The sequence below is a fragment of the Ochotona curzoniae genome, unplaced genomic scaffold (assembly GCF_017591425.1).
Source record: "Ochotona curzoniae isolate NIBS_2020 unplaced genomic scaffold, NIBS_Ocur_1.0 scaffold_4506, whole genome shotgun sequence".
Classification (NCBI taxonomy): domain Eukaryota; kingdom Metazoa; phylum Chordata; class Mammalia; order Lagomorpha; family Ochotonidae; genus Ochotona; species Ochotona curzoniae.
The window spans coordinates 73,785,527-73,801,029 of record NW_024467119.1 but is presented as its reverse complement, the minus strand read 5'-3'; the positions used below and the strand labels follow the sequence as shown (position 1 = coordinate 73,801,029).

General features: G+C 36.1%; 1 protein-coding gene across 1 annotated transcript in view; it reads left to right on the top strand.

The window, feature by feature from the left end:
- The window catches only part of TTC29 (tetratricopeptide repeat domain 29), a 207,464-nt gene that overhangs the window by 55,069 nt on the left and 136,892 nt on the right, over positions 1 to 15,503 (top strand). The window contains exon 5 of the mRNA XM_040967032.1: positions 10,097 to 10,309. Within this exon, the coding sequence (XP_040822966.1) occupies positions 10,097 to 10,309 (213 nt within the window). The remainder of the gene's footprint in view (positions 1 to 10,096; positions 10,310 to 15,503) is intronic.

Sequence of the window (15,503 nt, the reverse complement as noted above, 5' to 3'; positions counted from 1 at the left end):
TACATGTGTCTGAGATCCTCCAGCAAAGCTGCAGACCTGTGGAAAACTCCCTCCCTTTAATCCCTGGGTGACTGCAAGGTTAACTCTGGAACTATTTCCAGCTAGTATTTCTTATGCTTCATTTTTGGAGTGCTTCTGACTAGAATGATATTGTAAATTGAGTCACTTTATACTCGAATAAAAAGTTGATTCAACAATTAAAAATCTTTTTTAGAAATTAAGTGGATTAGCATCACTATTTCTACATAAATTAATTGTCACTTTTCGAGGCATGGTACTTTATTCCCTATCTACTATGTGCACACGTTCTTAAGACCTTATAGTATTTAATGAAGAGATCCTTTTTAAGTATTGATAGCCACAAGAAAATTATGCTATGTTTGATCTGTGTTAAAGAATCAAAGTCCAAGATTTTGAATGGAACTTAGAATAAAAATGTAATTAGGTTATATCCCTAAAGTCTGATATATCTTTAAACAAGACTGCAGCTGAAACTTTATTAGAGCTTCAAATGAATTATTTCATTGGCTTTTTTTTAAATTCATTTTCTTCTCTGTCTCTTTCATGTCTGTGTTGCCGACATTGCTGCTTGTATTCTACCTGTCTTTTTCAGGGTGTTTTAATTATTTACCATGTAAGGAATAGCACTGAGAGAAGCCTCATTCAGAGGTGTCTGCTCTGCAGCAGGTCTTTCTTTTTCAAAGCTTTGCAAGGAGGTCTTGAATAGCTGCACAGGGTCCACAGTTCTTGCTACATAGAGAAAGCTGCTTGGAGACTGTTTTTTCTTTGACTGTCTGAGAACAGGCACTACCCAGGAAATGCTTGTCCATGATACAACTGACCAGGAACAAAAGCAGTGCTAGGTTAGTTAGATGCAGGGTGCTTGCTCTTTCTCAGTATTTACTTAAATGCGACTTAATGTGACACCACTCCATGGTATTTCCGTTGCAGACATTCCATGTAGCAAGTCCACACAAATTGACTCCAATTGGCGCACTTGAAATATGCATTTCAAATTAGTTGTAAAAATACCTCTGTACAAAAAGTAATGCAGTGCCTGAAGCACCAGGCACTCAGCATGAAGCTAACACAGTTGTTTAAGCACTGGCTGTAACCACACCCTGAGCTAGCTTTTGGCTCCCTCCTGCCATATAATCGAAGAAAGGGAATTCAGAAATAGGGTGGGAGTGGTCCAATTATGTCATGTCATATTATTGGAGTTCAGACCTTGGTCTCTGCCTGCGGTGGAGCAGAGGAGACATATTCTTAGCAGAGAGAACTGTCTTGAGGAAGTAACGCCATCTTGGGCCTCGGACACTGGCTCTGTCATCTATCTAGTATGGGACTCTTGGCAAAACAATTCCTGTGGCTGTTTGTCTCTAAAGTACAGGTATTAACACTCAAATATGGTGTCTTCTCCCTCTCTCTCCTCTGTCTGTCTTCCTCCCTCCCTTTCTCTCCCTCTATTCCTCCTCCTTTTCTTCCTCCCCCTCTCTTCCTCTCCTTCTCCCTCCACCCCTTGTGTGCATGTGTGTGTGTGTGCGCGCGCGTGTGTATATTTCTCTCTGTCTCTTACAAACAGAGAAAATGAAGTTAAAAGGGAAGTTGGTATGTGTGTTGGTTGGGAGGTGCTGTTTATACTACTAGTTAAGATACCCTTGTCCTGTGTAAGAGTATGTGGTTTCAGTACTGGAATCTGGAATCTGACTCCAGCTTCCTGTCAATGTGTTCTTTGAGAAGCAATGATAATGGCTCCAGGAACTTGACTCCTGCCACTCACCAAGGAGAACTGAATTTAGAACCCAACTCTGCCTTAGCCCCAGCTGGAGCCTGTTACGCCATGTGGGAGCGTAAACTAGAAAATGAGTGTCCTCTTTCACTCTCTGTGATTCAATACATACATTAAAAAAGAGAGAATTTTCTTTTCCTGCAGAAAAACTTTTAAAGTTTATACATAATGTTTTCATAACACACGATTTCAGGAACCTTTAGGAGACGCTTTGTCCTTATCCTGTATGTATCTGGCAGCTAATATGCTGCCTGGAACGTATTGACTGTTCAATTAATGCTGTATCTGTCCCTCCCTATTAACTTTGTCAGAGGTTTCTTAACATTCAGAACAGCGCATATTCATTGTCCATCACAACAAGGAAATGGGGGAAGAAGAGTTCATACCCTTCCCACTGCCTCACATGTTTTCAATAATCAACACTGGTTCTTGTGTCTCTGGCCTCCACACTGGTCTCTGTGCTCATGGAAACATTCAAATCATATTGAAAATGGCTTATTTAATATCATGAGCAATGTGTAATTCAAGTAAGAATTACATTATTGATCAAGTCCCAAGCAATGTAATTCATTAGTGGATCTAAAGTCAATATTGACTTTATTTCTCCTTATTCTTCTATGCCTGCCAACACTTACTACTTAGTATTTCTAATGAGGTGAAAACATGAAATTAGAACAATTTATTATATGAGGAAAGTAGCAAATTCTACAAACTCTACAAGGTTCATGATTGGCAAATGTTTATTGCATATATATATGAAATGAATGGTTTATTCTTTTTTAATTTTTATGTAATTTCTATATCACATCACGCACATCTGAGAACAAAGCTACCTAATTTCTTCATACTTAAACAATGGAAAAGATCCTCAAATGGAAACCAGTAGTCAGAAATTTTGTGACTCAGCGCTGATAAACTTTGCCACTGTACATAACCCAGCTGTATAAAATCATGTATAGCAATTAATAATATCTTCCCAATAACATTGTGGAGATGTAGACAAAGTTTCCAAATCTTGAAAAGTTGACTTGTGCTGGCATTGGCAGCCTCAGTAAGAAGAAAACCAATGGTGAGTCACTTTCACATCTGTCTTCAGTCTTCATAGGAACTCTTTCATTGTCTGGAAGCTCTTGAAGTAGTGTATGGGAGCATTTTTACAACATTTGTGAAATAGTGTCTGAAATCACTTCTGAGTGTCTTCTGAACATCCTAAAGGAGTGACTCAAACGTTATGGGCTTATTTTCCTCCCAGTTTTGCAGGTAGCCTGTTGGGTTACAGAACCACATATTTGTTTTCCAGTATTCCATTCCACAGTGATGTGCAATGGATTATAAGGCCCAGCGAATCTCCTCTGACAGCAGACAAACTTTGAAAGAGGTCATTTCCATGGGATGCGCATGAGTCTTGAACTATCTGAGCATGCCTCGTACTATTATAATTATCATAATTGAGTGTAAAATCCTAGCAATAATATCAATTTTTCATGCAGTTAAGCTGAAATGGAAAGCAATGTCTTCTGTTTTTGCAAAAGGGCAATAACATTTTTCTCTCTTTGCCTCTATTCAATATTGCTCCTAGCAGGTTTTATGTCTGCATTGTACACAATAGTAATGTATATCACTGATGTCCACTACTCCAGATTAAAATCAATATAATATATGTAAAACTTTACTCTTCCTTTAGGTTGTTGTTAGGTTTAAAATGAAGTGGACGGTTTCCCTAAAGTCCTCAGCAAATATGCACAGTTTAAAACTAAATATGCTACTAAATACTTAGATTAGTGCTGCTGAAGAAATGGGCCATATGGACCTGTAAAATTATTTTCATGCAATTGTTCTTACAGCATTATTTTTACTGGCAAATGTACAAGTTGTTAGAAAAGGAAATAATTAGGTACTTTTAGAATTGCTGATGTATAGAGCTAGAACAGGCCAGTCGATGTGTCTTGGAGATTGTGATGTTTTAAATTACCTGAACAATACCAGCAGCCATCTTTGGATATAATTAACACCTTGCCTAATTAATGTCAGGTCTGGAGAGAGTCACATTGTATTTATGAAACATTTTCTCTTTTAAACTTGCTTTGGCCCTTATTGTACTCCAAACTTCGGATTTGTGTGCTGTTTTCTTAAGTGAAGCAACTTCTTTTTTCTTTTCCTTTTTCCTTTTTTTTTTCTTTTTTTGTTTCCCTCCCCCTTCAAGTAATCAATGCACTGCTGAATGAGTTCATTTTAATGCACTCAATCATGCCTCTAATGTTCGTAGCTTACGGGCGCAAGCATCAGTAATGCAGGAATGTTATATGGCTTTAGTTTGGGCCATTTCATAAAATATTCATGGAATCAAAAATGTGCATCAAAATAGCGGCTGGGAGAATTACATTTATGTTCTTGCTTTTATGGCAGCTTCACATTTAAACCCATTTGTGTTAATATCTAGTCAATCTTCCTACTTTAAAAAAAAAACTAAAATGGGAGAGATCATATACATTCTCCTTTGCTTAATATTTGTTCTAGACATCTGCTGTGATACAACAAATATCTATAAACTTTCAGAGATGGTGTACAGGCAAGAGGGGTAAGCTACAATTTGGATAATACCCAAATATATAAAATCTTATTTTCTCTCCATACTGCTTGTCTTAACATACCACCAAACATTTTGAAGTTTGCAGCATTGTCTGGGTTTTGTTTGTAGTTTCAGATAAATGGATTTCTTGTTTGTGCGAGCTTTTGGTAAAGCAAAACTCCCTTGTAGTAGTTTTATTTTAAGAGTGCACTTTCCTTTAGGTGAAAAACTATAAATGCATGCCAGACTCTGGATTGTTTTTGCAGAGATCATATAATTGTTGAAAAAATGAAACATAATGGAGGCTGACTATTGGATGTTGTTATTACGTATAATTGTTCACAGTGTCCTCTTGAGATATGTTTCCTGCTTTATTTTGTTGAAGTAAATGGACCACTGATGATATTTGTGGAAGGCCATCCCTGGAGCCTTCCGCAAAACATTGTCGCTCCATTTGCTTCCTTGTTCATATATTAGCAGACAACCTGGATTTTTGCTGAGTACAAAACAGCATTCATTGCACACAATTACTTTGTGATAGATATGTGAGTCTTCCTTACTGTGGTTTTTGTCATTATCTTAGTCTCACAGTGATGATGAAGATTGGCTGATGGTTCCCCAAGCAACATGAAAGGAAGCCTATAGCTGAAGATTCCCCATTGCTCCTCTTCTGTTTTCTGCTAACTTTCATTTGTGATACCTTCTTTTCTCTTTCCTCTTCCTCAATGTAAAATAATTTTAACAGTGGATAATTCAAGGGCACAATCTTTGGACATTTGCAATCAACATGTATCCATGCCTTTCTAAAGAATTGATGGCAGGAACTAGAAATCTCACCAGCTTCTGTTATATTAAAGGTTATTTGAAAATATAGGCCAGGTTGTAGGTGGATAGTAGGAAGGGATGCTGGGCACCAGATTTGAAAATCTGTTTCGTTAACTTTGTCAAGATGATTTCTATATTAATCACCCTTTAAAAACATTTATCTCAGATGCAGTGAATTTAAAATTTTCAAATAACATTTAAAAATAAAATTATTGGATCAAAGCATTATGTACTACATTTTATCAAATATCTAACTTTTATTAGAACATTCACTTAGAAAGTAAGAAAACTCTTAAAATTCCATTTACAATTGGAAACAGAAATTGAATGGAAAACATTATTAATTGTGTGTGAATGGAAATGAACATATTAAAGTTATTATGCTCATTTCATGGCAAAAACAAATTTTAAATATCTTAAAATCAAATGTACTGTATCATAATATATGCTTTCAAATTCTGACCAGCATTTATAAAATATAGCTGAGTGATTTGAATGCTTGTGGTCATTTGAATCAGGTCCTTGCTGGCTTAGTTATTGCCACTGAATAATTTCAGAGATGCATTCCTATGTCTGAGAATGGCGGAAGTGCTCCACTACTGTCTAGGCTCCTGCACTTACAGTAGTGTTCATCTGAGCCCAGTGACCTCATATGTCCCAAGATGGCAAAGACAGGGGTATGAAACCATAGTGAACTAGATGAGGCCACATGGAATCAAGACTGGGACACCTAAACATTTGAGATACCCCATGGGTGTTACTGCCTAGCTGGGGAGCATCTAGCACATGTACCATATGAGGCCCGTGAAATCATTTGATATGACCCTGCCAAGGCATCCACAGGCAAGACTTAAAATCCAATAAATCTATGGCAGATGAATTTTAAGTTTATAATTTTGTATGGCCTGCAAATGATGCTATAAATATCCAAATGGCCCTTGGCAGAGAAAAAAAAAAGGATCCCTATTCCTGTGAGCAGGCTAGGTAATTTAGATGTGGCTTAAGGATCAAACTGCTTCAGGAAAATGAGTAAGGGTGAATCTGCAAGTTCCGGTTTCATGTGATGGCCTGAGTAGAGGAATAGAATCATGAAACTGGGAGAACTAGAAATCATGAAAGTTGACATTGCTTTTAGCTTCTTGTGTTGCTATTCCTAGCTTTTTAATTTTGAAATAATTGTAAAAGAAATTTGCCAAGAAATGTACACAGGAATATCCTGTGCACTAACCACCAGACCCTCCCCAAACTGATTTTTTACAACTATAGTCATATTATCAAGTTCCAAGAAATCTGGACTTGAACAATCTACAGGACTTACTCAGATTTCACCGGCCATACTAACATTTGTGTATTATCTGTATAGTTTGATGCAATTTTATCGAATGTGTAACTTGTGAAAGTACTACCACCACTGAGAACTGTTTTATTACCACAACATTATCTTGCACTAACCCTTGACAGTCACACCCTAAGCCCTGGTAATTCTGTTTTTTTTCTTTTTTTGTAAATGTAAATTGGTAATTCCAAGAATTAGGTATACTGGAGTGATTTTTTTTTTTTTTTGGTATAACACAGTTCTCTTGATATCACCCAAGTTGTGTGAATCAGTAGTTTATGTATTTAATTTCCGAAAACTATTACATTGTACAACTCTTGTGCAGTTTTTATTTTGCTAGTTAAAAGACATAAGGTTGTGCAGTCTCTTCCTGTCATGATTAAACGACTTACAAGCACTGTTTTTAATCAAAGATATTTAGTTACAGAGGATTTAACTAATTCCTTTTATGCTCACTAGCTTCCTTTGCAGGTTAGGATCTGATGTGATTGTAAGGACTTTCAGTGATCTTGGATTCAAATACTATACAGTATTTATTATTATTCTGGCTTAGGTAGTTTCAATTGTTCAACAGGAACTCCAGGGGGAAATCTGCGTTACATGAGCTAGGAAGATGGTCCTCAAGTTTTCTCAACTCTTCTGTCTGTGCATCAGCTACCTTCCCTCTCCTTTTTTTTTTTTCCAGTATCACATAGATAAAATTTTGGGCATGGATATGATTCTCAGTTGATATGGATATCATCATACTCATTTGTATCTAATTGTAAATAATTGCATTATTCAGAGTTTCATCTCCATTTTACTCCCCCCTCTTTTTTGGAACTACCTTGGTTGCATATAGTTCTCTATGTCCACCATTTCTTTTTCTCCTGGCTAAAAAGAAATATGTATCTGTAATTTATGAATAGATGAATACTGGACAAAAAACGAACTCTTGTATACGTCTTTCCAGGGATACAAGGCTATACTGTAACAGGCAGAAATATAGTTGACAAAGGAAACATAACACATGTATGTGTCAGTGCTGCATTCTAGTTTTTAAAAAATGAGGGTTGTGGGTATTTGGAGTAACAGGGTGTTTGGCAACAGGTGCTAAAGTAGAAAGATGACAAACTGTGCCTGCTTTCGTATGAGTTAGGAAAATTATCAGCTAAAATCAGAGACATACTAGAACAGAGGATTTCAACTTTTCATATTTGTATTCAAGTGAAAATGAAATCTGACATTATTTATGAAATAACTTTAATAGATATTTCTTCTTACAAAATCAGTGCATTTTGATGATAAAATTTTAAATGCTCATAAGCTGAAATTTTTTTTAAAAGTCGGAAAACCGGGCCCAGCGCGGTGGCGCAAGTGGTTAAAGGTCCTCGCCTTGCACGCCCGGGATCCCATATGGGCACCGGTTCTAATCCCGGCAGCCCCGCTTCCCATCCAGCTCCCTGCCTATGGCCTGGGAAAGCAGTCGAGGACGGCCCAAAGCTTTGGGAACCTGCACCCGCGTGGGAGACCCGCTGGAGGCTCCTGGCTTCGGATCGGCATAGTATCGGCCCGTTGCGCTCACTTGGGGAGTGAATCATCGGACGGAAGATCTTCCTCTCTGTCTCTCCTCTCTGTACATCCGCCTTTCCAATGAAAAAATAATAATAAAAATAAATCTTTAAAAAAAAATAAAAAAAAGTCGGAAAACAAGATATCGAGTAAACACTCAGCGATAACACTAACAATGCCTTATCAATGTTTTCCTGCCTTTTCACCTACCATAAACACCTGCTCGTGTAATGAAATTTTCTTCTGAAATTGCATACTTGTGATTTTGCATTCTGCTGTTATGTAGAGGCCTCGTAACATAAATGTGTAAACAACACTTCAATATATATTGTGCACCTATGCATGCATCTTTGCCAGTGTGTTCTCTTGCATGATTATTGAAAGGGCTTGAACTGGCCATGTATCTGGATCATTTACCAATTAATCCACTCCTGCTGATTGTATTTTTTTATATTGTCATTCTTATTTATGTGCTCATTGTTTGATACTAATTTTTACTATAAATATGGTATAATAAGCAGGAAGAAAATGTATAGATTAATTGTGGTAGGGGCTTCTACCTACATCATCTATTGACACTTATTTGAGAAAATATTTGGAAACTCAATATGACCTGCACTTTTTAATTTAATCAGGTGTGACAATATGGTTATAAGGACTTAACTAATTATTACTTTATTGCAGGAAGAGTATGTTGTGCATCACAAATATAACCAATTAATGGGTACAATTAAGTTAGGCTGTGCATTTTTAAGGAATCCACTTGCTATGCCAACTAATAACAGATGCTCTGTCCATTGAGTGCCTACTGTGTAACATGTTAAATATGTAGCACTTCTTAAAATGATACTTTAAATGTTATGATGCTGTTTCCCAGAAAAATCAAGTGAGGCACAGAGGGCAGTAATAAGCTTAGGACTGAAGAGCAGGAAGTTGTAAAACTGATAGAAATAGGCTGTCTGCTTGGAACTTGCACTCCCTCTTAACTGCTAAGATTGAAATACCTATGTTTAATCTAGTCTTCAGCTAATTCTGTCACTTCAATACCGTAAGAGAGTGTTTACAATACTGAATATCATGACCATTTTCTACAAGACAATTGACAAGTAACATATGGTCCATAGTGTTATACTGACAAGTCCTCCTCCAGGAACATGTTTGCTCATCTTTTAAAGAGTGAAATGACATAAGGATAATTCAATTTGGACCTTGGAAGATATATTGTATGTTATTATCCAGACAGGCAGTTAGATTACAGTCTTATTATTCAAAAGTAAACAGAATGCATGAGAGGCCTTCAAAAATTTCATGGCTGGGTAAGCAGAATTAAAAGGCAGAATGCATTTTCCATGAACTTTTTGAACACCTCTTCTACAAATGTCTCATTAGAAAATTCAGTCATACACTGAGGAGCAATTTAAAGATACATAAGATCTGAATTTACAGTTCTGTGCCAAGGTATTGAATTCTTAAGAAGAAAATGCTACCTTTTAGAAAAGTAGTGCAGAGTTTATGCTGGTAGCATGGGCTCTGGAATTGGACTTTCTGGATTACCATCGAGTAAACATGCAATGTTGGGAAGCATTTGCAGCCTCACGAAGCCTCAGCTTCCTGTTTCATAGGCTGAACTCATAACAGTCCCACTCCTTGAAATTGTGGAGAGGTCTAAATGAGAGATGCATATACAGCACATAACACAGTACCTTGCACACATGATATTGAATTAATGTTAATGAATGTAACTGCTATTAATGATTATTGCTGAACTTTCACACTGTTTCTTAATATACACAGCCCCAGTTAACTTCTGCTGGTTCAAGGACATCTGCCTTGCAGGTGTCTAACTGGATTAATGCTGATTCTGAGGTCCAATTAAAGAGAACTCATTTCCCAATTCTTCTGAGCCTTACAAATACTTCACTGTATTACATGGTGTCTCCCCCTTAATACTAAAAGATGCATGCAAAACTTTTGAAGATGTATTTTGGCCTGTGCTTTATGTTAATGAGAGGTTTTTATTCTTCAGGTCAGCTTCTGGAAGCTGCAGAATATTATGAGACCTTCCATCAACTGACGCAGGGGCGGATATGGAAGGATGAGACGGGCCATGTTCTCAACTTGTTGGCCTGTGAGAGTCTCCTGAGGACCTACAGATTACTCTCAGACAAAATGCTGGAAAATAAAGAATACAAACAGGCCATCAAAATTCTAATAAAAGCTACTGAAATAGCCAAAGAAGGTGGGTGGAAAAGAACATCCTCACATTGCTTTCTTTAATGGGCTGGCACTGGTTCTCCCAAGAGTCAAGTAAAAACGGCCCAGTGCTAGGGTGATTATTTCCTATGAATTGCAAAGACAAATACCATCAATATACTTTCAGATTTTACTGTAAAACAGAGCTGCGTTAGTGCTGACAGTAAGAAATCCATTTCTTGAAAGCTTTGTCTCCAAAATTACAGTCCGCTGGGGTGGTGTTGTAAAAGAAGGAATCGCCAATGAACAGATAAGGTCGTCTGTGCAAGATGTGTGTGTGTGAGTGTGTGTGTGTGTTTAAGGTTGTATGTTTCTCACAATCTGAGAGCTCTTTGTAATTCCCCGTTATCAGGCATTAGGCAAAATATGATAAATATTATGATGGTCAGAAAATAAGACTAATAAAGGTTAGATTCTTGCCACTTAAAATGTGGCCTATAGTCTAAAAGTATCACCATCACCAGCGTAAAGCAGTCTCAGAGCCCACCCCATTCTTGTAATGTTCAGATCTCCAAGTTAGCAAGATCCTAGATGATTCATATGTTTCTTACAGTAATTAAGGAACATTTACGAGAACTGACTTTATATTTAATATGTTGTACCATTTGCATATTCATAAATACCTTAAAAATAAATATATTTTTACAAACCCATTTTTGAAATACAATAACATTTTGTTTTCATGTGGTGCTTTATCAACAAATTAACTTTTCCATTAAGAAGAAAAAGATAGAAGTTACACTCTTGAACTAAAATTAATTAGTCCATGAGTATATTTAGTTGATTGGTCTACTAAGTAGTATATTGCTAGCAAGAGTAAGTTAGACTGCATTTCTGGGTGTGATTTTTAATTGACTAAAGAGTAAAAGTAAACATCTTGCACTTGCAATTACTTCTTTAATAATATTAGTTGGAATACTCCTAGGAAATCATCCTCACTCAGAGATGTTTCTCATTAATGAACTTCTTTAAAATAAATAGTGATCTAGTACTTTCCCCCAAAGAATACTGATATTGTTAGCTCTGAGATTAATTTCAACAACAAACTGTCATTATGTGGAAAGTTATGTGAAATTTCAACATAAAAGGTTGCATAAATTAGGGAAAGATCTGCCTTTATATGCCTTTTTGCTAAGTTGCAAGGTAGTTCTCGAAGAGAAGCTTTGCTGGGTATCTTCCAGCAACAAGATCCTGGCAAGCAGTCTCTGTTTTAAAGGTGTTTCTCACTTTCCAAAGGATATATAACTAGAACATAAGACAATGTGCTTCCTATTTTATAATAATTCTAAATATCATCTAAAATCAGTAGATATTGACCTCACAGTTAAATGATTGTGTGAAACACTCTAGGACAAACTTTCTATCCTGTTGTTGCCTATTTCCATCAGGGGCCTGCAAAGCAAACTTTGGTTTTCCTGATTTAGGTACACCCTTCACTGTGCACACTGCATATGTAAAGGGTGCTGACAGTCCCTGTCAACCAATTTCTTTGGCGGGACATCTTAATGTATGATGTAAACATAGCAGCAGAAAAAATAGCTTCTCGGTGGTTCTGTAAGCTTCATGTTTTTCAATGCAAACCATCAATGGTGTTTAGTATGCATGTGAATTTGGGCAGCTGTGAAGACTAACCCCAGGCCCATGGGTAGTCATCCCTTATGTATCCCCTCTTCTAGCCCTTGGTAACCACTAATCTATGTTCTAAGTTTATGGATTTACCTGCTTTGGGTAGTTCATATAAATGGATTACTACAGCATGTGTCTGGCCTCTTTCTCTTAGCCTAATGTATTCAAGTGCCATCCATCTTGTATCATGTCTTCACTTCTTTTTATGAATGAACAGTATCCTTCTGTATAGTTATACTTCCTTTTCTTTATCTGATCAGCTATTGAAACTTTGTCTTTTTTCATGTTTGCCTCTTGCAAGTAATGGAGCTATGAATATCTGTATAGGTTTGCTATGATCCTGAGTATATATTGAGGAGGGGAATTAATGGGTCTAATGTTTAAGGCATGGAGAAAAGTCCAGGTTAGTAAGATGTTCTATCATTTTGCATTTCTATCAGCAATGTATGGAGCTACTTCCTCACTATCACTTGTTATTTCCTCGTTTATATGACTATTTGTTCTGGTAGACATGAAGTGTTATCCCACTAAAAACCATATTTACGTTTCTCTGATAGCTCATTATGTTGAACATTTTCCTGTGTTTTATTTACAAGTCTTTTTAAATAACATTTAAAATTTATATAAAGAGAACAGATTTTATGTATTGCATGTATAAAGTTTTAAGTACTTAGTGATTCTTTCTTCCTTCGTTCCTTTTTTTTTTTTCTTTTAACTGTTATGACACTCCCAATTTACTTTATAATCACAGGCTCAATCATTCACTAACTGAACTAATTTAGCAAATAGAAATTAGTAGAACCACTGTTCTACTCCTATAGGAAAGGGCTTTCAGCGATAATTAAATCTTTAGATGTTGGTTTTAATCATATATGTTACATATTTGTGCTCCATATATTAGTTATCTCAAATTAGAGGAAAAATATGATACTTATATATTTAGGGTTTGGTTTCTTTCACTAAGTATTATGTCCAGTTTTATTGTAAAGACAGGATTTTATTCTTTTTAATGGATGAATTGTATTCCATCATGCATATATTCCACCTTCTCTCTGTCCAGACATCATATTATGATCATCTGGGTTGATTCCATATCTTAACTGCTATGAATTGATCTGCTATAAAAGTAGAAATGTAAAAAATATATCTGTTACATGTTGATTCCATTTCAATTCCCAGGAGTAAAATGGTTAGGACATAATTTTTAGGTTCGTGGCCGACTTTCAACTGGTTTGTGTTTTGTTTTTGTTTTTGTTTTTTTTATCAAGACACTAAGAATTTTTTATATATTCCAGATAAAAATCTTCTGTCACATATATGATTTGAAAATATTTTCTCCCTTGCTATTGGTTTTCTCTTACTTCTTGGAACACAAGTTTTGATTTTAATGAACACCAATGTGTTTTGTGTGTGAGTGTGTGTGTGTGCTTTGCTTTTCATACGGCAGCTAAGAAGGCTTGAACTAACTTGAAGTCATAGAGATTAACTACTAAATTTAGCCTAAGAATTTTTTTTACATTTAACTTACTTTAAATCTAGTGTATGTTTTAAATTATAGTATGAGTGTGTATGGTGGTAAAAATTCAAACTATCTGGTTGTCCTAATACCATCTGTTGAACGTGTTTTCCCTAATCAGTAATCTTGACACCTTTATAAAAATTAGTGGACTATAAACATGAAGGTTACTTTCAACTCTCAATATTATTACATTGTGTATGTTTGTCCAAATTGGCGCAATACACATTCTTCATGATACTAGTTTTGTCATATATTTTGAAATTGGTAAATGTGAGTTTTTCAACAATGGTCTTTTCAAGATTGTTTCAACCATCTCATCACTTATATCTCCAGAAGAATTTTAGAATTAGCTTTTCAATTTCTGCAAAAATGAAGTTTGGAATTTTTAATAAGTATTGCATTGAATCTATCAATAATCTTAACACTAACTCTTCCAATCCATTAATATGTGATATCTTTCAATTTGTTAAACATTCTTTAATTTCTTTCAGAAACATTCATACTTTCTCTTCTCTTTCTCTTTCATTTTTAAAATTTATTTTAATATTTTTCATATTATAAATGAAATTGTTTCTTAGTTTCATTTGAACATTGTTCATTATATATAGAAATAAAATTGACTTGTTTATTGAAGTGTGTCTTGCAGCCTTGCTAAGCTTGTTTCATAGTTTTGATGGATTTTTGAGTAAATTATTTGTCTGCTCATTTATTTAACAAAGAGGAATGCAGACAGGGAGAGAGAATCTTCCATCCATTGGCCTGCTCTCCAAATGGCCATAGCATTCATGGCTGGACCAGTGGAAACTCCAGGAACCAGTCAGGATCCCCCACATTAGATGCAGTGACCCAAGCACCTGAACCATATCTGCTGCTTCCCAGGTGCACTAGCAGGGAGCCTGATTAAAAGCAGAGAAACCAGGATTTGAATAGCAATCCAAAATTGGATGTGAGAATCCAAGTTGTGGCCTTACTCCTTGTACCACATTTACCAGTCTGTTTTTGTAGATTGTTATAAGATTTTCCACATTAAAGATTAAGCTAGCTGGGGCCACCTTTGTGGCACAGAGAGTTAAACCACTGCCTGGGATACTGGCATCCTTTATGAGTGAGGTTCAGGCCCAGCTGCTTCACTTCTAATCCAGCTCCCAAAATGCACCTGTGAATGCAGCATGTGATGGTCCAAGTGCTTGGACCTCTGCTGCCCATGTGGGAAATCAACATGGATTCCTGGCTCATAGCCCTGGCCATTACAGACACTAGGGGTATGAACTAGCAGATGGAGCATCTCTCTCCTTCTTGCACTCTCACTGTGTGTGTGTGTCTGTCTCTGGGTGTTTCTCTCCTCTGTCTCTGTAACTGCCTTTCAAAATGAATAGGTAAATCTTTAGAAAATTATTATGTAGTTTTCAAATATGGTTTTGTTTCTTCCTTTATGTCGTGGTACTTTTTATTCGTGATTTGTTCTGACTAGAAACTCTATCAGTACAACACAATTGTGTAGCGCAGTGCTGGCTGAAGACATCCTTGTTTCCCTTTTTCTAGGGGAAAACTTGCAGATTTATATCACTAAGATGTTTTTTAACATATGGGGAAAGCTGCCCTCTCTCCTGAGTTTGTTCAGGCTTTTTAGCTTGAAAGGGTGTTAGATTTTGCTAAATGTTTTTTTTTCTCTGAATCTCTTCAGATAATCATTTATATTTTTATCCATTCTGTTTGTGTACTCATCCATGAGTACACTTGTGTATGTTGAATAAACCTTGAAATCTAAGGATAAATCCCATTTTATTGTGGTATATGATCCTTTTCATATGTTGCTAGAAATGCCTACTAATATTTTTGGATGATTTTAAGTCTGCATTCACAATGAAATTGATTGACAATTTTTTTTTTTTGCAATATCCTTATATGAAAAGGTAGGCGTTTATATCAATGAAATGGAATAGAAATTACAGAAATGAATCCACATAGCTATACTCAGCTAATCTTTGACAGATGAGCTGAAAATTATTTCCTGGATAGATGACATTATATTCAA